Source organism: Oryzias latipes, chromosome 3 (assembly GCF_053564925.1).
Source record: "Oryzias latipes strain Hd-rR chromosome 3, Olatipes_Hd-rR_3.1".
In the NCBI taxonomy this organism is placed as follows: domain Eukaryota; kingdom Metazoa; phylum Chordata; class Actinopteri; order Beloniformes; family Adrianichthyidae; genus Oryzias; species Oryzias latipes.
Window position 1 is genome coordinate 14,147,849 of NC_136239.1, and position 25,137 is coordinate 14,172,985.

A 25,137-nucleotide genomic window follows, 5' to 3' on the forward strand; every position below is an offset into this window, starting at 1 on the left:
CGGCAGTCTTACCTGCTACGGAGAGTCGTGCTGTGCGGCTGGAAATGGAGCCCAGGTTGTCGATGGTGGCAACACATTGATAGATGCCCTCGTCTGGCTTGTTGTGCTTTGAGTGGGTGATGTGGGTGAAGAAAAGCGAGCCGTCAGGAAGTATACGTCGTCTTTCGTCTGAAACTAGGCTCATGAAAGTGCCGTCTTTCTTCCACTTGATGCGTGCCGGCGTGGCCCCGTCGCTGTGGGCCGAGCAGTTGAGCAGTGCGGGGTTTCCCCGGACGGCCAGCGTGTCCTGGGGCTCCACCGTGAACCAGAAGGGGCTGAAGGGGTGCGCTGAAGAACCTGGAATAGAGCAGGCAGAGGTGTACTTAGCCAAAGGCTGGTTGTTCCAGATGATGTAACGGTAGTCATTTTGGGGTTTGTTTTGTTGATGTAAAAAAAAACTAGCATGTTTATGCTTTGGGGCTCCATCATATGAGGAAAACGTTTGATAGAGTTTAATATTGCTATGACGATAGGAATAGCAATGCATGAACATGATTTCCATTTCACTGCAAGTTGTATTTAAATAAAACTCAACAAAACTTAAATTCTCCTCCAAATGACCAATGTCTAAATAGCAGGTGGGCATTTTACATAAAAGGGCTCCATTTGACTGGTCAACAACATGAAGGGGTTCATCTGATTGGTCAAATGCGTCAAGGGTTCTATTTGATTCATTAAATACTTCAAACTACCGTGAGGTTGTATAACCGTGTAAAGACTTTACATGAATTCCGTTTTTACCTGTTCAAATCTTTTGGTTAATGCGTATTTTACGTAGTTTAAATGGAATTATTAGGTACATCTTGTGCAATTTTGCTTGATTTTTGCAAAATGCATACTCAAATTTGCATCCACGACTGTTCCACGTGTGTCTAATGGACTTTTCACAGACATACCACTGATGTATGACTTTTTATATCGCGTATATGGTGCACGTATGACGAAAATTACGTAATTGACGCACAAATCACCAATGAATTCCATATAAACAGCCCAATAATTGTGTAGGGCTCATGTTTTTGTTCATGTTCCTCCATGTTTTAAACGTGGTTCATTCGTGATACATCTGTGAAAATTTCATGTAAAGACCCCAACTTTTCTCATTTTTTCCACGTGTATCCACGTATGACCAATTTTCATCCGTGCAATATGTACAAAATGTACGTAGTGACTGTGTGACACGTCCTTAAGGTAACCACTTTGTGACTTTACACTGTTTTCTTTTCAATGCATAGATTGAACAGGCTGATATGACGATGACGACAAATTTACAATTTCTTGTACAGGGTTAGTACTATTCCACAAGACAGCAAGAGTTAATGCCTTACTTTCTATCAACTGAAAAGCTTCAACACACTACACCGGAAAAACTAAAAACAAATGTAAAAGAAGCTTTGAGAACTGTCAAAAAGACAAATGCATGGGAGAAATCTGCAGTAGTCGACTTTAGAAAAACATGCTGCCTCCTCAGTTCCACTTTGACTGCAAATCTCAATTTCTAATACTTCCAAAGATGATATGTAAGAGTTCACTTTATATATAAATAAACACTGCTGTACTCCAGGAACTGTAACGAAATGTTCCCAAAGTAAAACATCTTTTTGTTTGTTGCATCCTTTTAGCCAAAGAGCTTAGGCTGATCCCATAGTCTCCAAAAGACTTTTTTTTATTATGAAACCACAAGCCCCAGTGGAGCTGGGAAAGATGAACTGACAAATTTAACCTAGTCTAGCCTCCCTGGCAAGTTAAAATCACGTCTTGCTTTGTTATTAAGAACAGACCGGAGTCTGTAAACAGTCTAGCTTTCATTTCCTTTCCCTGATCAAGAATGGCCACATGGCATTGACATGCGTTGTGCCAAAGTTAGTAAATGCAATAGCTTTGTGATAATCCATTATTCAGGCTCTGCCAACCTTTGAGCTGCACAGTTGTTCTGTTTAGATAAATAAGGCCAATTATCATCCAGGCAGGTATGGGTTTAAGATAGGGGATTTATTAAAGGGGGTCATGAACAAATTTCAATAATGCAACGTGTGCAGTGTTGAGTGCAGTTTAAAATATGCCTGTTCTCTCCTAAGAAAATGTCATGTCTCCAGGGTGGAGAAAAATAGACGATGGAAAATTAGAAAATGGGGAATCTCCACAAAAAGGTACCATGCCTGTTATTTGGCTGTTTAACTACGAAGAGGTAATTTCTTTTTCTCTGTTCCCTCGTGTGAGAGCCAAAGAGTGAAGCGGTGTAAAACATGGCCTATTAAGGTAACAAAAAGGCTGCCCATCCTCGGCATGCTTTCAAAGCACGGTTACAGCAAAACGAGGCTGAAAGTGGCTGACAGAATTATTCTACTTTTACAGTAAACGCTAAACAATCTAGAAATATAAAAAAGTTGTGCAATTATCGCTGCAATAACAGACTAATGGAGCAGAACAGAGGATTGAAAAGACTTTAAAATAAACCCAACAGTACAAAATGATGACCGGTTAGAAAAGGCTGACCGAATAAAACCCCCTGTCTTTGTGGGATCAAATGCGAGGATGAGATCATCCGAAGAAGAACCACTTTTTAGTTTGTTGCAGTCTTGGCAGGATATGACATCACAAACCCTTTTCTGTAAATAAGAAGCCACGAAACAGCAAAATGGTTTAGCAATTACTTCTGTTTGTACATAATTAGAAGGTCGTATTTAAAGTAAAATATTCAGTTGAATTAACTTTAACGCCCAAATTCAACTAGTGTTAATACATGAAGCCTTTATGTCAGAATGAGCGGATTTAGCCATAACTTCAGAGCAGGTCTGCATCACATTTGGGAGAGAATGACAGAGCCAGAGATAAATTCAAGTTCTGATGTGCACAGCAGATGGACTCAGACCTCGGAGTGATGCAACAGTGGGGGGGGGGGGGGGGGGGGTCCTTTGCTCTGACAGAACAGAGGGACTATGACATGCTTAATCATCTTTGCTTTTTTGCAGCTGGAACAGTGGGTCTGTGCAGAGCATCCCCCTTCAAGCTTGGCTCTCTTCCAGGCAGAAGACCATCTTCAGCTCCTCTCTACGGGAGCAGAGAACTGAAAGGACTTGAAGGTCCTGCCGCATCCTATCAGAGGCAAAACAGACGCTTTTGGTGTCTTTTTATCCTCATCTCTGAGAACAGTGGGGCTTACTTTCTGCTGTATTATTTCTGCTGTATGGAACCAAATAGGGAAGGATTTCCTTCAAGTTCCAGATGCTAAAGCCCACTGTCAGCAGAGCAGGACAATGAAAAGTAAAGACAGCCAAGTCCCCAAAGCCCCCCTCTCTACAAAACCCATCGATACAACCAATTAATGCCATATTGTAGACAAACAAGTCATCTACTGCAGACAAAGCAAGTGGTTTAGAAAGTAAAAACCACATTTGAATACAACTATTGATATTATCCTCTTAGAAAAGAGGCTAGGGCTGCACAACTTGAGGAAAATGGCAAGGTGCAATGTTGGTCATGACTGGCAATATTGATGATGAAAGAGCAAAACAAAAAAAAAACGACTAATACATCATTTTCATTTCACTGCAACAGTTCTATTTAAACAAAAGTCAAAATAACTTTGCGTAATTCTACAAGTCACCCTCGTCTAGGCGGGCCTCTAATCTAAAAGGGCTCCATTTGATTGGTCAACAGCCTAAAGGGCTCTATTTGATTCATTAAATACTTCAAGCTGCCATTAGATAGTTTTAGCGTATGTATAAATATTTAAGATAACCATTTATCACAGTTTATTTACACCGTCTTGTGGGATATGCATATAGCACATGCAGGCTGATATCGCAATGATGAAAAATTTGCGGTTCATTGTGCAGGCCTATAAGAGAAGACGTCAAAAAAGAAAAAGTTGGCACTGCGTTGAATGGAGTTTATTATACATTTATTTTTGCAAAAAGCAGGAATCACAACTGCTGCTTTCTGTAAGCTCAATGAAAGACCTTTTATCTTGGGTAACGCGCAGCAACTCCTCATTAGGCGCTGTGCCAGATTATTTTTAGAAAACGTGGCGGCATGTTTGAGAGCTTACATAAAAAAAAAAAAAACTTGTCTTTTTTTTCAGGTCCCATGAGGGAGCAAACACCTAGACTTTGTGTCAATACAAGCTTTTGAGGTTAAAGCAAAAGCAATTTTATCAATGTGAGAAAAAGCCTGCCTATATTTACTAGTAAATGGATCCAGTCTCTGCTGCATGGGAGCATGGAACATGGGCAGGCAGGTTAAATGAACCTGATGAGGCTCAGCTTCCAACCAGGAGTCAAGGCCGTCTCTGTGTAGTTTGACTGACCTCTCCGTCAAAGGTTAAAGGCAGAGTTTAAGTGAAAGAAAAGCTTACTTTTAGCAAATAACAACTGTTGACACAATATATATGTATTTTTTTCCCAAATGAAATGTTCACTCACACATAACACTGCAGTGAACCGTCTAACCTTGCAAAGCTGAAAAAGAGGAGAAATGAGAAAAAACAAACAAATCCTTTTTTGATTTCTGGTATTTATTTGGACAAAATCATTGTGGGTAAAAAGTAAAGCACTGATGCATAGTGTAATCCAAAAATAAAAAAAAAAACTATCAAGACCTTGCAGTGTTGCCCAGCTATGCTTGAAAAATGGGAACCTGTACTGTGAAGCTTCCAATGATAACGAGAGAGCAGAGAGCACAGCGCTGCAAAATGAGGTTGTCTGCTTGATTAGATCGAGGTGAGACCCACTTTTCTCAGCAGTCATACAAGGTTCTTGGGTTCCGTGTCAGATGGTGACTGATAAGCTGACAAGCTGGGTGTCTAGAAATATAGGCAGGTATTACATCTAAAGCTGCGGACACTACGGGCATGTGATGAGCGTTCAAGAACGAGCTGATTACGGGTTTGATCATACTTTTTGTACATGGTGTTCACACTGAACAAACAGGTAGGGGCTTCTTCTTCATTTTCCACCAGCGCATGTCCACCACCTACATTTGGAAGAGGCTTGGTGTGAAATGTCAAAGCGCAGCTAATTTTACTGAAAGACTTTGTGTCATAGAATTCCAGCCATGGACAAACCATAATTAATAAAATTAAACCTTCATGATCAATTTTCAAACGCTTGAAAGCTGAGTCCCTGATTGGAAAAAGTTCAACCCAGTTAACTTTTTAGCGCCCGTTCAATGGATCGGTCTAAAATCAGACTATATTTTCACAGAGCTGACTTTGAGACATAGCAGATAAATGCAACAAAATTAATTCATAGAATATTTATAAAAACTGTATTTTATAAATATAATAACAGGAACTTTATTAGTAGTGCCTTTTGTAATATCACAGAGTTGAGCTGAAAAAAGGCACTCCCTTGTGAGAGCACTGCATCTTTACTGTCAATGTCAAGAATCCAAAACATGATCAGGTTTTTAGGCTGTTAGTTATGATTTCATGGAAAAATTAATCAACTGGAGGCAGAATTAGGAAAAAAAGAGCTTTTTCTGTCAATCTGCTTCCCTGTACAGTTAGTTCAGGCTACAGGTGACTGACTGAAACCCCTTTTCTCATGGGGGCGTTTTTCAGAAAAAAACTGAAAAAAACTAATTTGTGACTGAAAATCAAACATTTCATAGACGGCGTCAAAACGCCAAAAGCAGAGAGCAAAGATTAATTAGAAACCAATACAGGAGTTCCTTACAAAAACAAACATTTGTTTTTCGTTATGTTGTGACTTCCTCTCTGTTTGTATTTAATGTAATATCATTTTTTAACGATAGTTTTTCTTTCTATCGCCCAGCTCTAAGCTTAACATGGAGATTCAGCTCACACAGCTGTGGGATAAGGCAAAACCCTGAGACCTACAATGTCGTGAAGCAAACGGCATTCTCAGAAAGCAGCTTTGTATCTCTGCAGATGACATGGAAGGAAAATCTAAAGATGAATGTCATCAGTTCCAGCCTCTGCAACTCTCCAGGAAGAGTTCATTATTATGCAGATGAGCAGAAAAAGGAAAACGATGTTTCTTGGGCAGATCAATAACATAACATCCAGATATCAAAAATCAAGAATTTTGAGTGTCTCTGAACACAACCGATCTAGTCAGACATTATGAATTTGAAAAAGAAAAGCTACAGCTTAAAAAAATAAAATGCTAGACTCTGAGATCCCAGATCTAAAACAGCTGCAGGTAAAGCATGAAGCAGCACAAAACAAGCATGAAATAACCCAGAAATAAAAATCCTGCTTTTACAGAGAAGGCCTCAAAGCATGCCTCTGCAAAAAAAAAAAAAAAAAAAAGCCTATGTGTGCTCCTGCAAGACATAACACAGGGTGAACAAACAACAGGATATAACCAGGCAAAGCTGTGATGGACATTTCTATGGAAACACAGTTGTTCACTAACTACCCATGGAGGATTTTTAGATCCATCTTTAACTTCAGTGATGTCTTTGCAGCACTGTAATGTTGTCAAACTGATGGAGTTTTTTTTTTCTTCTAAATATGCAGTTTTAAGTGTTTTAAGTGTGGCAGAAAGTTTTACGCCGGATGCCCTTCCTGACACAACCCTGTATTTTATCCCGGCTGGGAACCGGCACAGGGGGACCCAGACTTTGGCCCCCTTGTGGCTACAAAAAAAAAAATTAGATAAATAAAAACTAAAAACTAAAATAAAATACAAAAACAACACAAGGATGGAAGGCAGACAGATGACCAAAAAGATGAAAAAAGAAAAAAAAAGAGATAAATGCAGCTTCAACATGGCACAAACCAGCATCCTGTCTGTGCCTGTCCCAAGCCCGGTAAATGCAGAGCGCAGTTTTAGGAATAGCGTTTAACATAAAACTTTATTGACTCACCAAATAGATTAAAGGTGAAGATATTTGGACAGATGAACTGATGTGAAGCTAGCATGGTTTTCTATTCATTTTAGGGGCTCAGGGGGATTTGACACTCCAAACTCGGAGCATCCCATAGTGGGTCTGGCTAAATTCAGGCCTGATTTAGAATGATCTTTGCACTTTTTGGTTTCCTTACTCTTTCTTGTCCTCCTAATTTCTCTAAAAAGCTGCTGTCATTGCAATGTTGGGCTGCATTTTTTTTTCAGACTGCAGAGCACAACTTCTCCTTACTAGTTTGGCAAAGCTGGAAAAAGGAGCGCCTCCTTTTGGTCAACAGTGGCCTGAAAAAGCCTTTATGTGAAAGTAATCATTGGCATGATCGATTTCTGTTCTGCTCCAAACTAAAGATGATTACAGAGTAAGGCTCTCAGCAGAGCTTTGGGCATTGCGTCGCCCACAAAAAGACCCCCTGTTCTTTCCTGTTCTACCCCTGGCTCAACTCGAACCCCCTTCCCTCAGCACCCTGCTGTTGGACAGCAGCTGTATTGACTGTTCTCCTTATTGAGCTGCTCTTGAGACAGAACAGACTCTCAAACACTGCTCTGCCACAGAACTCCTTCAGTGGCTTCCACTCAGGGACAAGGAAATCCCGGGCTTTGAAAGTAAACATACTGGAAGGGGCTTTTTTTTCAAGAGCAATAAAGAATTTTTTCTACATGATAGAATAAATATTTATTTTTTTACAATGCGGACAACTAGCTCTCTGACTTTAACAAGGAATCGAGCCAAGATGAAAACAATCTTTAACAGCAAATGAAAGAACAATGGAAGGCTTTTAGACTTTTATAGATCGACATGGAGGGATGGGTTTTTGTAATAAACCAGAGCATTTCATGTCAGCTCTGCTCTGTTTCTTCTTCCACCTTCAGTGTCAGGTGTCTTTGACAACACTGAAGGAAATATTTGCCCTTCTCCTCTTTTCCCTCACTGTTATGCAACTACGCTGCCTCATTTCCTGCTAAACTATAGGCTCTCCCTCACTTTCTGTTTAAAACCAGCCTGCAGTTCCATGGAGAACTGAAAGGCCCAAAGAAAATCAAGTGACCCCATGGAGGATGACCTTTTTTAATCATCTTTTGACCTATTAACCCTTGTGCTATCCTATGGGGTCAAGATGACCGTTGACGTGTTCTCCCTACCTTGACAAAGGTGAAGAGTATTTCATGTAATCCATGGACACCAGTGAAGATCACAAATCATTGGAGAAAAAAGGTTCAGAGCACTGTCTTGAGGGGTCCAGATGACCCCACAACCAATGTCAAAGTGCCTAGGATAGCACAAGGGTTAAAGCATTCCCAGTGATTTATGATTACCGGTAAGTCAGTTATGATTAAGCTGTTTTTAGCTAAAATGTTACAATAAATTAACAAATAATTTTCTAGGACATAGTTTCTGCAGAGCAGCTGGAGTTCATTAGAAATGCACCTGAGCTGTGGGCGGGACTGTATGGTGTCAAAATAGAGCCTAAAGTATTGCGCATCAAAACAGTAAAACCGCGCATCAAAACCCCAAATCTGCGAATCAAAATGCATAAATTGAGAACCAAAACCCACAATTTGCAACCAAAAGCCTTTCCCCAAAGCACAATCCTATTTCTCAGCTGCCGATTTGTTTTCTCGCCATTCTGAAATCCTGTTTTTGAGTTGCAGTTTTATTTTGAAACTGTCTTTTTGAGTTGCGCTTTTATTTTTTGAGTTGCGCTTTTATTTTTTGCGGTTTTGATTCTAAAACCTGTCGACACGTAAAAACAGCGACATGTCAGTCAAGGGGAGGGGAGGCGGGACATCCCTGATATCCAGAAGCTCATTGGCTACCGAATAAGACCGAGTCTTACGTCAACAGACCAGTTTAGAATGTGCCGGTAAGTTTCTCATGTTTTTCATATCTTTTACTATATTAAAATATCAAAATTGTACTTTATTTAACCAGAGGACGCCAGCACATTCAGATGAGGAGCTCCCCCAGTAGCTGCTAGTGAAAAAAGATGTTAGAAAGTTAGATGTTGCATGACAAACTATCAGCATTGTTCTCCTGTGTTAGCATGCTAGCTAGCTCAATGCTAGCGGGGTATCCAGCTCTTCTCATGACTTTTGTGGATTAAACAAAGTCGATTTTTTACCACAGTGTCAGGATCGGTCATGTCAACCTGGGAATAATTGCCCGTGGATTGTCACTATGGTTAATCAAATAGTTTTTTAAGAAGTACTTTCATGTATATATAAGGTTTTCAAGGTTAATCAAATATGTTATAACCTATAAGGTTTCTCAATATTTTTCAGGGTTTACAGACAGAGGGAATTATTGAACAGAGAAACAATATTGCTGTGCCATATTATTCAAAATGTATGCGTCTGCACTATGCAGACTGGCAGAAGTCCGGTATTCGAGTGAACCAGAGCAGAGTAAATTGTAGCAGACCAGCAAAAACGTGTTTTATTCCACTTAAAATTATTCCAGTATTAGACATCAATAGAATTATTAGTATATTTAATTGGGTGGTGGTTTTAAAATTGACTATTGCTGAATGTTTGTTGTTTTCTATAAGGGCCGTTGTTATGCATACCATAACAAAAAAGGCAGGAATACTGAGGCAGCTACGACGTGGATGTCTACATCTTCTTTAAGGTAATGAAAAAAAATTTAATCTTAATTTTTCTCTTCTTTTTTTGGTTAATTAACTTTGCTGTTTTTGTTTCTTTCCAGATGCAGGCCCCAAAGACGTCCCAGTGTGATGCAAAGGCTGTCCAGCAGGCTCACAGACATCTCCTGTCAACTGAAAGAGAAGCCTTTAAAATAGTTGTCCATTTTGACCACACTGTCTGCTTCCCATTTCTTAGTGCCTGTACGAAAACAGTGACTTTTCCACCTCAAGTCTTTTAAGGAGTTTTAAAAACAGTTGTTTTAATTTCTCTGAATTGTGGTTCAGAATTTCACAGAATCTAATGCACTTGACTCTGTGTTTCAAAGATCTTTGCAAAACCATCAGTCTTTTGTACAAAACACATTCAATGGTCAAACATTAAAAAATGAAGCTTTACAAAATACCAGTGGTGATTATTAGCCATTTATTTTCTTAAGGGGGGCAGTATTTTGTAAGGCAGATGAGATCTGTTCACATTGTTAGTTTTTGTTACATCCTGCTGTGATGACATGCATAGATCAGTACATAAATGTTAATGTCTTGGCCATGGTTTTCTGATGTCCCACAAGGGTTGAACAGGTCTGAGAGGAGAGAGGACAAGCCACAGAGGGAACAACAACTCCAACAGTTTCCTGCTCTGCCTGGTTTAAGTTAGTCTGTCGTCCAATGTCCACAGCATCCTGCACACAAAGAAAAATGTATTTAAGACAGTTAAAATGAGTGTGTGTGTGTATATATTTATATATATATACACACACACACACCTTAATTGCTACTCAGTAGCTGCATATTGTGAAAGGTAACTTCCTGTGTTAACCTGCAATCTTTAAGGTTGAGAAAATTATTTTGGAATACAGTTCAGAATCAGAAAAACTTTATTGATCCCACCTGTGGGAAATTTGCTCTGGTACTTCAAATAAAAATTGTGTTTCTTTTATTTATTTATTTTAAATAGGGATTAACTTGATCCCAAACTAGGAAAGGTGTCACTTTCTTGCAGCAATATGTTGCTTTGTTGTTCAATCCATCTGTGTAATCCCTAAGGAAATATTGAAAAACTTTATATATACATGAATGTACTTCTTAAAAAACTATTTGATTAACCATAGTGACAATCCACGGGCAATTATTCCCAGGTTGACATGACCGATCCTGACACTGTGGTAAAAAATCGACTTTGTTTAATCCACAAAAGTCATGAGAAGAGCTGGATACCCCGCTAGCATTGAGCTAGCTAGCATGCTAACACAGGAGAACAATGCTGATAGTTTGTCATGCAACATCTAACTTTCTAACATCTTTTTTCACTAGCAGCTACTGGGGGAGCTCCTCATCTGAATGTGCTGGCGTCCTCTGGTTAAATAAAGTACAATTTTGATATTTTAATATAGTAAAAGATATGAAAAACATGAGAAACTTACCGGCACATTCTAAACTGGTCTGTTGACGTAAGACTCGGTCTTATTCGGTAGCCAATGAGCTTCTGGATATCAGGGATGTCCCGCCTCCCCTCCCCTTGACTGACATGTCGCTGTTTTTACGTGTCGACAGGTTTTAGAATCAAAACCGCAAAAAATAAAAGCGCAACTCAAAAAATAAAAGCGCAACTCAAAAAGACAGTTTCAAAATAAAACTGCAACTCAAAAACAGGATTTCAGAATGGCGAGAAAACAAATCGGCAGCTGAGAAATAGGATTGTGCTTTGGGGAAAGGCTTTTGGTTGCAAATTGTGGGTTTTGGTTCTCAATTTATGCATTTTGATTCGCAGATTTGGGGTTTTGATGCGCGGTTTTACTGTTTTGATGCGCAATACTTTAGGCTCTATTTTGACACCATAGTTGGCGTGGAGCAACCCCATCTTCACTTCCCCTCCCCCTGACTGAGATCTCATTGTTTACATTCTCTTCCATAGCTTATAGCCACTCACACAGCCAACCTAACATTTACCAGTGCAACAAAAATGGCAAGTAGCATTGGAGCTATGCAGACGTACAGTTTTGATCCAGATGCCAGCTCAGCCATGGAACTTTTATTTTCTTTATATATGTCCTCCATCATTAAAAAAAATGCTGAAAGAACAATTTAAAACCATAAATTTCCTCGCAGTGGGTCTTTAAAGCCTGTAAAAGTCTTGAGTATTTCTTAAGGTTTCTTCTAAATAATTGATCAAAAATGCCTTCGTCAGAATAGATTTGGAAACTTTAGCTCATTTAAAAAAAATCTGAGGGGAAAACTAAATAAAGAGCCTACCGTTAAACTAATTCTCAACTGCCAGTTAATAAAATGCTTTATCTCACATTTTTCTGAGATCCTTAAACAGAGTTGAAGCCAAAGCCACTGGCAAAGCCACGGGCAAATACCCAACTTGCTTGACATTTCCTAAAAAAAATAGATGTTACGTTTCCTTAAAAAAAAAAGTCAAAATCTTCGCCACAAGATGTAAAATAGTTTTTCAAATTATATATTGGTAGGGTTATGACCTATTTCTTTACATTTTAAATGATGTTTTGAGGGCATTTTACAACAATTATGATCCAGTGAGCTGCATTGTTCTATGGGTCCCTGTGACAGACTGGCAACCTGTCCAGGGTGTCCCCTGCCTTCACCCACAAGTGGCCGGGATAGGCTCCAACAGCCCTGTGACCCCGAAAGGGAATAAACGGAAGAAGATGAATGAATGAATGAATGAATGAATGAATGAATGAATGAATGAATGAATGAATGAATGAATGAATGAATGAATGAATGAATGTTCATGGGTGCGATATATAAAACCAGACCACACAAACCAATCCAAGTGAAAAAACTGAAATACCTTTCCAAAAAAACTAAAACATGTAGATTATAATTAATTATTACGAATTTTCCAAAGCTGAATTTTTAACAAAATCTGCCAAGAGTAGCTAAAAGAAAGGTTCTGAATAATGTTGCATAATATCATGTTTATCCAAGAAACATGAGGCAATAACACAAATATGAAAAACTAAATAATTTGCAGGTAATTTGGAGACAATCTAATTGGGAAAAGTACTTTCAGTTTTGATTAAAATGCTTTTACATTTTTTACTGGATCTCCCCATCAGTGGAGGGTAACAGAACTCTTGGAGGCATTAAGTGGACGATCTGGAGTGGCTCCTCCAGTTTTATAGACAGAAATAATGACATCTCTCTTATTTGGCTGCTGTTTCACAGCATTTAAATAACCAGACAGACATGTGGGCACTCTGGTGTATCATAGACGTTTAAAGTTTTGGCAAATAAATGAGCCTCAAATGCTGGTCCAGTTAAAAACAGGCATATTTGACATGAACACAAGAAAAAGCAAACCTTCTCTGAGGAAATAATATTTCATTGACTTAATCTTACACAAACTACAACCAAAAAACGATTTAAAGCCTTTCTCACCCTGGAGCCTTTAAAACAGATATCACAAAGCAAAGACTTCATGTTGAAGATGCATGTAACCATCATTTGACCATTTGTGTCTCGTCATAGAGATATCCACCTGTGCGATATGCAAATTGCAAAAGAAGGCATGAACTGCGTTAAATGGCTGCCTTAAATGTTTACACACATACCTTTACAATTCTGTGGCAGTTTGTAGTATTAAACGAATCTATTAAAGCCCTTTACGCATTTGGCTAATCAGACGTAACCCTTCACGTTGTTGACCAACCAAATGGAACCCGTTTATGCTGACGATGGTCATATGGAGTTTAAGTTTTTTGTTTTCCTATTTGTTCATACAACTCCTATCGTCACAATACCGACCAATTATTTTGCAAGTTTTCCTCATTTCATGCCGCCCTAGTCTGGGCCATCAAAGAACAAACAAACGACGGACTGAAGAGAGTTGCTTGCAGGTCCAATGGGATGGTTCTCATTGCTGTACAACTTTGACAAATAGTGTTTTGTTTTTTTTTTATCAAGAAGAATTCTCCAAAGATCCAACTGTGCAACTTGACTGCTGTGATGGTCAAACACAAATTAAGCAACTCCTCAATAATTCCTACAGCTGCACTTCTTTGTTGTACATAATCAATGTGGTTTTCAGTTTGATTGACACCTTTAAGAATTTCCTTCAACTTTGCAAATAAATCACTTGTTCCCACTGATGTTTAAACGAATAAACACTAAGTAGAGAAAAACAGCCTTTTAAAGGAATTCAAGGCAGAGCTTCCGAAAGAGTGACGATGAACAAATATCCAGAGGGACTAACTAGACAGGGACCCATTTCTCAGTTCATGCAGTGGCGATAATTAACCAGCACTGATTGAGGCTCCAAATCCTCCTCTGAATTTGCTTCCCTGTAGATCCAAGATGAAGGATTGGTCCATTGAGACAATGGCAGTGTAGACAGGCTAATGATGGGAGCTGCTGCAGGGGTGGTGTGAGTATACAGTAGATGTACAATTCATAAATATTGTCTCAGTGAAGGGTTGGGAAATAAAATGCAAGAAATGGGTACCTTCCTTTGGCTTGGACGGAGACCCTCAGAACACTGGACTAAAGGTTATAACCATCACTTCATGTCAACAGAGTATCAGAGTAACCTTTACCGGATTGTGCCGCAATTCTCACTGCGACTGCAGACGGTGGATTCAGCTATTTATAAGTGCTCTTTAATATGAGGAGCAAAATTACTTTTCAAATAGGGCCTGAAAACACTTCAGAGCACCGCTGTGTTTCAACAAACACAAAGACTTGTGAATATGTTTTGAAACCTGATATGAATCAGAGAGTGAAAGAGGGAACATCTTTAGTGAACAATCTGCGCAGCAGTTTGGCTGCTGGTGGCGTTCCGAAAACTTGAGTGCTTGAAAGATAATGCAAAGAAATCTGTTCCAGATTCTGGGTGTTTTGTTTTTATCTGATAAGGTTGTAAACACTGTGAGCGGTGGTCAAACATGGTCAGGAAGTAGTTGACATGCCGAGCGGTTCCTCCTTTCTCCATGAACAACTGCAGATGAGATGGTCATCTGAGACAGGAAAGCACATTTATCTTACCGCCGACAGGCCCCGCCCCTTCCCCGCCAAGCTTGACGCACAAGAAAATCATGAGGCTGTAATGAGATATAGTATAGATTTTTTAATGAAACACAATATTGCATTCTCTTGCCCCCCGGATTTCTTTATTTTTTTGTTTTTGCTATCACACTCCCTCACGTAAACGTATATACACAGAAAGGCAAGAAAATCGATGTAATCCTGTATGCCTCGCACAGTCAAACACTGGGCAATTTATCAGCATTAGGTTACAAACTCTGGTTCTTTGCCGATTTTGACCTTGACTGTTGACATTTTTATGACATTTTTTTGGTTTTTTTAATCACTGGAGCATAAAACAAAATAGGGTGCTATGAGTAAAACTTAAACAGACTTATAAGTCATTGTGGTCTGACAAATTTCATATCCCAACTACACTTACTGGCCACTTTGTTAGGGAAACCTTGCTAGTATTTTGCCTTCAGAACTGCCTTAATCCTAAGTGGCATAGATTCAACAAGGTACTGGAAACATTCCTCAGAAGGTTTGGTCCATATTGACATGACAGCATCACACAGCTGCTGCAGATTTGTCGGCTGCACATCCATGATGCCAATCTCCGGTTCTACCACATTCCAAAGGTTCTCTATTGGGTTAAGATCTGGTGACTGTGGAGAACATTTGAGTCCAGTGAGCTCATTGCCATGTTCAAGAAACCATTCTGAGATGATTCTAGCTTTATGACAAGGCACTGAAGTAGCCATTGTCCTTATCTCAGTCGTTGGGCTTATTTGAGTGGCCAAATGTGGCCAATCTGTGTCCGATAAGCCACATGCCCTTTACTGAACCCAGTCACAAAAACACTCAAGAAAATCTCCATTTCTGCTCTCGTTAAGATAAGCATCAGCATGCAAAAGTCTACTAATTACAGGAGCTGAGTCATAGTTCCAACTTTCAAACCCCCCATGAACCATTAAAGACTATTACTCTGGCTAATCATTGCCTATTTTTTCCTTCATGGTGACCAGTTTCTAGACTATCGCCAATTACAAGGGACCTTTTCTGAACCGAAACCCTGTCAACCTTAAACACACACACAGGAGCAGTCCAGCTCTTCCCGTAACCCCCTTTTTTTTTGTTCCTTTTGGAGTGTTTTATGGCTTCAAAGCGCTGTTAGCGGGCTGCTGATAAAAGAAAAGCCAGTGGCTGCATGTTCACAGTAAATCAGAGGAAACCATTTAACACAGAGGTACGGGAAAGATCAAAGCCTTCAAGCCAACCCTGGGAGGGAGTCAATTACTATTTTACTTGAAACCGGATGCTACCCATCCAACACATTTTTTTTTTTTAAAAGTGCAGACCCTTAAAATAACTCAACACAATAAATCCAAGACAGATTTGAGAGAGGGGGGGGCGCTTTCTGTAGACCATGCAGTAATGTTTCTCTTTCGGCTTTTCCCATCAGGGGTCGCCACAGCGAACAAGTCGCATGGTAAACTTGGCAATGTTTTACGCCGGATGCCCTTCCTGACGCAACCTTCTCAAACCGGGCTTGGGACCGGCACAGAGGTAGAGAAGGGAACAGGGAACAGCCTGGAGTCGAACCCGGGTTTCACGGACGGAAGGCGCCGCAAACCAGCACGAGCTAAACCGGCTCCTGTAGACCATGCAGTAATAATAGTGTTTAAGTGTGGTTATGAGGGTTAAGTGTTTGTACTGGGGGGCATTGTTAGATTACAAAATAAAGAGGCAGTGTGAGGCACGGAGGCCATGTAGATATCATTGCTTTCATCTTAAAAAAACAAGCCTTTGAAGTCAAAAACAGCATTTCTTTCTTTTTTTCTGGAGAGTTTAGCTCCAATTTATGTCAAACAGCGTGCCAGTTCACACGGACATACACGCTGCAGATTCCCATTTTAAACATGAAACACCACGAAGGGGGGAGATTAAATTGCAATTCAAGAACAATTTAAGGGGGTGGAATGCTGCAGAAGTTGAGGTGACAGCTGTTAATGGAGACCGTTGAGGTCGAACCAACAGAAACAAAACGGTCTGGAATTGAAACCTTTCTTGACAAACACAAAATCAGAAACAAACTCCTTCGTGACAAGTGAGGAAAACAAATATCGCACAGCTTTGGGGTTCACTGCACAAATATATAAACTGGAGGAAGATGGTTGCCTAGTTGACATGTTCTTTTGTTTGGACTGACATGATGACATTACAGTAGTCCTAACAGAGTCAGAAAATATGAAAAACTGTCACTCATGGTAGCATTGAAGACCATTAAATGTGTGTGCGTGTAACAAAATAGCAACAGGAAAGGATTTAATAAAGGGAAGAACATTAAATCTGCAGTTGTATCCATTGACTGTATGAGAGAATTGGACTGAGTGACCTCTCTCCCCTCAAACAGGAAGTTACCGCTGGTCCAAAAAGGCCGAAATTCCATAGACTTCTACAGAGAAATAAACACCTTTTGCTCAGTCATTCCATTTGTCAGAATCACCATTCTTGCTCAGATACCTTTTTTTAACAAGTTCTTCCAAATCCTTTTTTTCATGATATTATTCTGTAGTGCAAGTCATGGATTAAACCAATCAGATGCCTCAATAAAAAGTATGTGGTCTCACACTGAACGTTCCAAATATTTGATTGAGAGATTCTCCCAAAGTCCAACAAGCTCACTCCTGATTGGCAAGAGTGGTTGCCATAGAAATACTGACTCAAATCGACTCAAACCAACCACTAATTACTGACGCCATCGGGTTCCAACATGTCCATATTGCAAAAAAAAAAGGCAACTAAATTGTTGGTTAGAACCGGAAGTAAACCACTTTCTATGAGTGACGTCAAACTCACTCCGTCCAGTTCTCATATAGAGTCAATTGACCGTATTCTCAGTATGCATGAGTTTTATGGCTGTGCTCTCATGGCAATGACCTTTAACCCTTGTGCTATCCTAAGGGGTCCAGATGACCTGATCCTTACATTGACGTGTTCTCCCTACCATGACAAAGGCGGATAAAGGTGGAAAGATTTCATGTAATACACCAGTGAAGATCACAAATCATTTAAGAAAAAAGGTTCAGAGCACTGTCTAGTGGGTCTAGATGACCCAACTCCCAATGTTAAAGTGCCTAGGATAGCACAAGGGTTAAGAATGCTCAAAAAGGTATGCAAGGGACTCTAGTTAATAGTATTTTTTCCATTCCCAAACCTGTCCATGATGGCTCTCGATTACACGTCTCGAGGTCAAGAAGTGCAACAAATGCAAGACAACTTTGTGAGTGGTTGGGGAAAATTAAACTGTGACTCCAGGCAAAAATGTGACATTTCAGTGCCACATTAACACTCATGAAATCCATGCAGGGGTTGTGTTTCTGCCTAAATTGTTGTGTAAAACACTAGCTTGCTGCAGTTTTAAAGGGAAAACTGCTGGCAATTTGCTACATTTTCTCACAATTTTGTGTCTCTAATAGATGTAAATTGCTGCAGCCCAGTGAGAATCTAACCCTGCAGGGCTGTTTCCAGCAATCCTTACTTCTGATCACCGAGATTAGTAGTGTTTAGTCAGAAACTGGACAACAGTTAGCTTTTTTCTGATTGCACACCCTAGCCAAATTGATATTTTGGAGGTGGGGCTGGATACCCCTCCCCTAGGGTCTTCTATGAATCACTCTGGACTAAACAGACAATAAAAAGAGCAGCCACAATGTCACCAGATCACTGTGATAAATCACAGAAATCTGGTATGAAATAGGAAACAGCTGCTTTAATAATCTGAATAAATTAATGCAAAACACTCAGAGAATAGCTTTTTATAAAGTTTAATCTGGTTTAGAGTCTAAATGGATGTTTACACTTCAACTGAGACAAAAACACAGTAATTGATTTTTTTTTCAAGTAAAAATAACTATTCCACAACATTTTGGACTAACACTTTCAGCATCTCCTTTTTAAATCATCTGAAAACATCAAATATTCTGCATGTAAAAATATCTTTAAATAGATTGTAAAAACCGTTTTAGTTCTGTCTGCAGCTATGGGAGGTTTTAATTAGGGTCAGACTCTTGCTGCCACACTACTCAACAGACTCAACGATGCTAGTTTGAACTTTGTGGCATGGGGTTTTCCCTGGAAAAATGTAATGACGATTCAAACGTTGACCAATATAACCACAGCCTCCACTGAAGTCTCTGACTTTCCTATTAACAAATTCCACTTTGAAGTTCAGCTAGAAGCCCATCCCTCTAATGAACCCTCAGCTTAGCAGGACTGTTAATTGAAATGCATTTATTTATCTGGACACATGCTGATGTCTGCAGGTTTACGACGCTCTGTACACTCAAAAGCCTGATGATGATCCTCAGCTATTCTGCAGGGAATGTCCACATTGACAGTGGTTGTCACTGAAGGTTTTCTCTCACTTGGAGCATTGATGTTTGCTCACTGATTTCTTGGCTTAAGAAGGTTCCTTATTGACCTAGAAGCATCTCAGTGTCCAAGATAAGATTTGGCTCTAATTTTGGAACATCAAGGACATGTGTTTAAGTGCCTTTTTTTTTTTTTTTTACTTCTTTCATCACAATCAAGCAATCAATCAAAAAACCGTAGCTGTAAATGTCTTAAAAGTCAAGAATTGCATCAATTTTCTGCATTTGTCTTTATCGTTATCCAAATTCAATGACTAGTGAGTCACAAAACCTATCCTACCCAAGTCTATGCCTCAGCTTTCCAATGTAAAGTGAAAAAAAGATTATTAATGTCAAAGAACTTATTAAAGCTTATCTAAATTTGAGGTAAGATTCTTCTCTGCAGCACCTTTTGATCCCTCCATTCCTGTTCATGTCAAGCTCCTCTTAAGATAATACTAAAGAGCTAAGAGCTTACACTTATTTAAGCTTATTTTTTCCTTGTAAAATTAAAAGCTTTGGAGACCTAACCCTCATTGAAAAGGCTTGTTGTGTTGTAAGGGGTCAAATGGCCCCCGTCTAGTATTTAGTCCAAAATGTAGCTTTTTTTTTCCTCTTTTGCAAAAATTTTATTAAAAAGAATTTTAAAACTCCATAGCTTTTATTTTAGTGAATAATTTGTTAAAATACTTTTTTTCCTATGTAAGACCCAAGTATATTTTTCCACACGGGACCTTGGGGTCAATTTGACCAAACCCAACACCAGAGATTGATTAAATACCCTTTAAAAAGGCATAAAAAAGGCAAAACAATTTGTGTATAAAAGTAAGTGAAAGAGTTGTCAAATTAAATATTCATTTCATTTAAACTGACAAACGCTCAGAAAGATCTATAGGTTTTCCTTTATTCAACCAGATAATGCAGAAGATATTAAAGGTTTAAAACCCTCTAAACACGGATTTAATGCACTAAGTAATTTTTTCCTGTGATTTTCAAGCTAAATGCCTGCTTTTGTTCATTTGTGACAGCTTTTATTTGAACCTTTGTTTCACTTTTCGCAGCTTTTCTCTCCTTTGTGCTACACCTTGAGTGGGAAGCCTGTGCTGCTGTCTGAAGGGGAAACTTCATCAAAAGAGGCAGGAGGATGCTGTGGCACCAGTGGCAAAATGTGAGGTGAAGTGTGGCAGAAATATCAAAAAGGCATCTCATCACCACAACAGTCCCGGTCACGGAAGCTTGAGTCTGTCAGTAATACATGCTTATGACCTGTGTTGCTACCCATTGCACGCTCGAGCCCTGCAGGGCTTTTTCTTTCTTTTTCCTGCCCAGCATAGCCTGAACACTAATTATAGAGTGAGCTTATCTCTGCTCTCAGTCCTGTCTGCACGGACGGAAGGAGCTTCCCTGGCAGTTGTGGATGCAAATGTCGATCATATTACAGGTGGGGAAGAGGAGGCAGCGATGTGGCAACCAGACAGAGAGCCCGGCTCTTTCTGCTGTGAGGCCAAGATATGAGAATGTACAAAAATTTACAGCAGACAACTCCACTAATGTCATTGTGAGTTTGTGTTATCCGTGCTGAATTAAACGTGTTTGCCTTCAATCTATTCAAGCAAAAACAGAGAATTTTTTTTTTTTTTTTCAGAAAAAGCAGAGATTCAGTCTCCAGAACCAGCTATGAATGTTGGTGAATTTATGCAAAACATGGATTAACATTTCTAATAATGAATTTACAAGGGGGTTCAAACTTTTTTTAGTGAGATTTGGTGAGGGGACCTGTATTTTGAACCCAAATATTTAACATTAAAGGCTAATGAACTATTTCATAAAACTTTTTTTTTTTACAATAGGATACTTTACATAGAACAGAAATTCATGTAAGTCTTTTTTTTTTTTTTTTTTTACCAAACTTACTGTTTACCAAACTTACATTGTTTTTGAAGACCTGAAAATGCATAAAGTAAAAGTCTGTCTGGAAAAAAGAAAAACTTTTGTCAAAATTAAATCTGGGCTCATGTGAAATGTTCCATATTATTCATGATTAAATGCTTACTGTAAACATCTAAGTGTACCTCGTTTGCACAGGAAGAGAACATAGTTATCTTATTCAGAAGTACTAACCAATGTGGTTTTATTTAGAGAAACAAATCTTTCATTTTGTTTACAGTCAACATTTTAGAAATGAGCCACAAAGCGTCACAAAAGGGCCCACATTTGGTCCATAGGCTGGACTTTGGACATGCCTGATTTACACGGTGTGTTTGAAGGAAATGTATGGATTTTATTTAATATTTAATTTAATTTGTCTTCACCTTTTTATAGCTGCATCATCATGGCAGTGCAACACCATTCCAGTTTATTTTTAGAAAACATGATGTGTAAAATAAAAGCATAATTATTTCAGGGAAAGTGATAAAAAAAAGTATCACACTGCTGTAGCATAAAGGCTCATTTGCTGAAAAAAACCTGTTGAATTGCATTCGTTTGCAGTGGAAAAAAATGGCATTTGTGAAGGTTATGTCGGGTTGAGATTCATTTAAAATCTCGCATTAGCAAATCGGAGTCAACTAATGAGTTTGTTGCAATTCCAGACTTGATGAAGGATGAAAGGCGCTTCTTTCAGTAGCGCTGGTTCAACTGTGCTCTGCATCACACCATATGATCAGAATCAATTTGTCAGGGCTCAACTCACAAAGAGTCCTATCGGAAAGGGGCTGGAACGCCTCAGACTTTGTGGAGTTACATAGATGAATCCCATTTCCTGCGTCCTCATTGACTGCACTACTCTATTGCGCTGCAATCCCGTGGCACGTGTGCATGTGTATAAGAACCTGTGAAAGCAACAGATGGAAGCCATCAAAAGCAGCTTCCCTCAAAACCCCCCACCTCAAACGCTCCGTCTATCAGCAGCTCTCACGATAAAAACACAGGAAGCAGAGATGGCGAGAACTTGACACTGACTTGTCCTCTGGCAGATTTGATCGCAGTGGAGCTGAAAGTCCCTCTTATCTGCTTGACGTGGAGTAAACAGTCACCCACTGAGCGTAACCAGCTTGTGTTTTCAATGTGTCATAAGCAGGTATAATCTATTTCAGAGAAATCTCATCCAAACCCCCTCCCCTTATGAGGAGAGTTCAGCACTGCTGACTTTAATATGGCAGCAAAATGTGCAGGCGGGAATTTGAACATGCATTTTCAACGTCAGCATATAATATAAATAATTCACTGTTAGATGTGAGACAAGGATGGCTTTTTTTTTTTTTTTTTTTTTTTTTTTTGCAGAAGCAACCCGTTGTGACATCAGTGCTCACTTGTCAGATAAATAAAAAGCATGCACACACCAACTGCCATAGTCAACTTTGAAGTTACAACCTGTACACAAGAAGCTTGAGGTCGGTGACAAATTAAAACGCACTGCTCCGCTAACAAGCGTTTTTCAAACCGCTTTTCATAGACTCCTCATGTAAAAAGATGTATGTTGCTTTAATTATGTGTGCATGCCTGGTGGAGTCTCAGCCAAGCTGCTGAGTAAATAAGTGGCTGAGTGTCAGCAGCTGATGAGCAGTAATGATTTGTGCGCAGCGCAGACTTTCCCCATGAGGGTTTCGTGTACGCGGCACCGGGGGCAAACAGCGGCAACCGGAGGGGAGCTCACCGGCCCTGCACCCGGATAATCCCCAGCACAGGACTGAGGCGCCTGCGATGGGACTACGTGTTTTTTTCATGAAGCACACAGCAGCAAGCCATGAATGTATGAATATACAAGTGGCTCCTGTAGCAGGAGAGCTGTGAGTGAATGTGTGCCTTAGTGTGTGCCCCACACAGACACCGGCTGCAGCGGCAAAACAATGCTGGGACATTGTTGGTTTGGTTATCCAGAGAAGCTGTGATGTGGAATAATAATCACTGTAAATCAACTGTGAATTTACGTCAAACAAAATAAACGATGGCAAATAATCACAGTACTGAACAAGCAAGTAGAAGACAACCTTTTCGACTTCCAGGTTAAAGCACGTTAGAAAACAAAATTGAATGAAGCCAGGGCCAGTTCCGATAACCCCTAAACAATCCTACAGCTCTTCCGTTCATCCCCAAAGAGCTATTTCTTTGTGAATTTCCAGCCATGTATTCACGCAAAATTCACAAAATCCATACTTTCTTTAAAAAAACTACTACTACCAATAAAGACGGTCACAAAGAGTGTAATTCAGATACTGCCAATTTAAACAATAGAATTCTGCGGCTAAACAGATGACTAAGATAAATAAAACTGAAAAATTGTTTAAAAGAATTTAAAAAGACATCACCTGAAAGGAATTCAGTCTGAGCAGGTTAGCAGGTTGATGGCAGATTCTATATTTATACAAATACAAACTGGTCCATAACATTGACTTTATATGAGAGCTGGACTGAGTAAGTGTGATGTCACGCACAGAAAAAATGACTTTTCCAATCCTTTTTTGCAATCAAACATGTTGGAGCTAATCATTAACCACTGATCCGAGCCATCGTTTCTATGGCAACCTCTCTCACCAATCAGGAATGAGCTTGTAGGACGTCCACACCCCTCCCATTGAAACCAGAATTTGTTAATCAAACGTTTAAAACGTTGAATGCGGGGGCCAGAAGCCACCACCTACTTTTATTAAGTCATCTGATTGGTCAGTTCATAAATCGTTTCAGACTCTGATGATTGATGATGATGACTGACAGATGATAAAAGGTCACATGCTTTCTTATGCTTCTATTGATTCAAATCAATTTGTTCATGGTTTGGTATGAATGACCTAAAGGAATGTGAAAAAAAATTATATTTTACAGCCATTCTCATCCAATAGCGTCTTGTCTCCTCTGGTTTAAATATTTATGTCTTGTAGGCTGAAGGTTTACCAAAAGTCAGCATGCTGCTGACTGAAGTGTAAGAGCCACTCCATCCCATTGTTTACATGCCTATGGGGACCATGTCAGGACATTCACCTGCTTCTCATTCACACTGATGTTCGCTGTGATGACATGCTCAATGTGGGTTTACATGTAAAACCCGGAGCAGTTCACATCCACACCTGTCCTGTATGTAAACACAATGCGGGCAAAAAATCCGCTTGCTGTGGAGCCAACTGGATTGACTTAATTTTCCACGCAAAAGATCCTGTGATTAAACGGGGGAGCTCCACAGGAGAGCCGGACGTGCACGCGGAGAGACCAGCTGTGCTGCAGTGATACGAGGAAACACTGGCCACTGGAACGAGCCCACAGTGAAAAGCGAAATTATCTTCACTGGGAGAGAACAGGTCCACACTCTGCTGCAGGTGGCTCACAAATCGTGTGTGTGGCTACACAAACACACACAAAAGTAGATTTTAAGGGCACTGCTTTAGAAAGAAATGAACGTATTCCACACTGTTGGTCATAAGGAATTAGAGTCTTCATCCAATCAAAATCAACTGCACTAGATGTTGCTTTCATCTATAAAATCTCCCAAACTTGACATTGGATGTACCAATAAGTTAAATATGTCCTTGTTATCCTGTAGTGTAAAAGAGCATCCATTCAATGTCAATAAACTGACAAAAAATGAGTAGAGTGTGATAAAACCATTGAATGTGTATGATAACTGGACTGAGTGAGTGTGACATCACCTATTGAAAAATGACTTACATTCGACTCCACACAAATGAAGCCAATTTAGTCGCCATTCTTTTGTGGTACATATGTCGCCATGTAGGAAACTAGAAATTGAGAGCATGCAGTGATTGGTCAGAGTTGGTCCAAGTCATAATTTCTCTGGGAACCACTCTTGACAATCAGGAGTGAGCTTGTTAATAGGCCACAAGTTTTAAATGGGTATTAGAGCAAGAATGGTTACTATGACAAATAGAATGACTGAGTGATAGCAGTTTGTTTCTCTATAGAAGTCTATGGGTTTTTGGATTTTTGGAGCTGGCAGGTTCCTGTTTGGAACACGACAGCATGACAGTCTCTCGGTCCAGTTCTCATACACAGGCAATGGATCCGACTCAAGTCTCTCCATCTCTTAATGACTGATGCATGCAACATGGAAAGACTCAAACAGTGAAACCTGGGGGGATTTTAATGGCTTCGTTCGACCCCTGAAAGGACCTTACGCTCACTTCAGCTCCACCTTTGATGAGGGATGCCGTTGATGGGTTTTACACT

The 25,137-nt window shown here is 39.7% G+C and overlaps 1 protein-coding gene and 2 long non-coding RNA genes across 25 annotated transcripts in view; 1 reads left to right on the forward strand and 2 right to left on the reverse strand.

Annotated features, from left to right (window-relative positions):
- The window catches only part of neo1a (neogenin 1a), a 216,798-nt gene that overhangs the window by 132,732 nt on the left and 58,929 nt on the right, over positions 1 to 25,137 (reverse strand). For all 23 annotated transcript variants that reach the window (XM_078944218.1, XM_078944216.1, XM_078944222.1 and 20 more), the window contains exon 2: positions 13 to 336. In XM_078944218.1, coding sequence (XP_078800344.1) covers positions 13 to 336 — 324 coding nt within the window. The remainder of the gene's footprint in view (positions 1 to 12; positions 337 to 25,137) is intronic.
- LOC111947058 (uncharacterized) lies at positions 8,643 to 9,960 on the forward strand. Its single transcript, XR_002872855.2, has 3 exons — positions 8,643 to 8,779; positions 9,464 to 9,543; positions 9,622 to 9,960. It is a non-coding gene; the product is annotated as an uncharacterized LOC111947058 (long non-coding RNA).
- Positions 9,967 to 11,117, reverse strand: LOC111947059 (uncharacterized). The gene is made up of 2 exons (XR_002872856.2): positions 10,981 to 11,117; positions 9,967 to 10,239 (listed from the first exon to the last, which is right to left on the reverse strand). It is a non-coding gene; the product is annotated as an uncharacterized LOC111947059 (long non-coding RNA).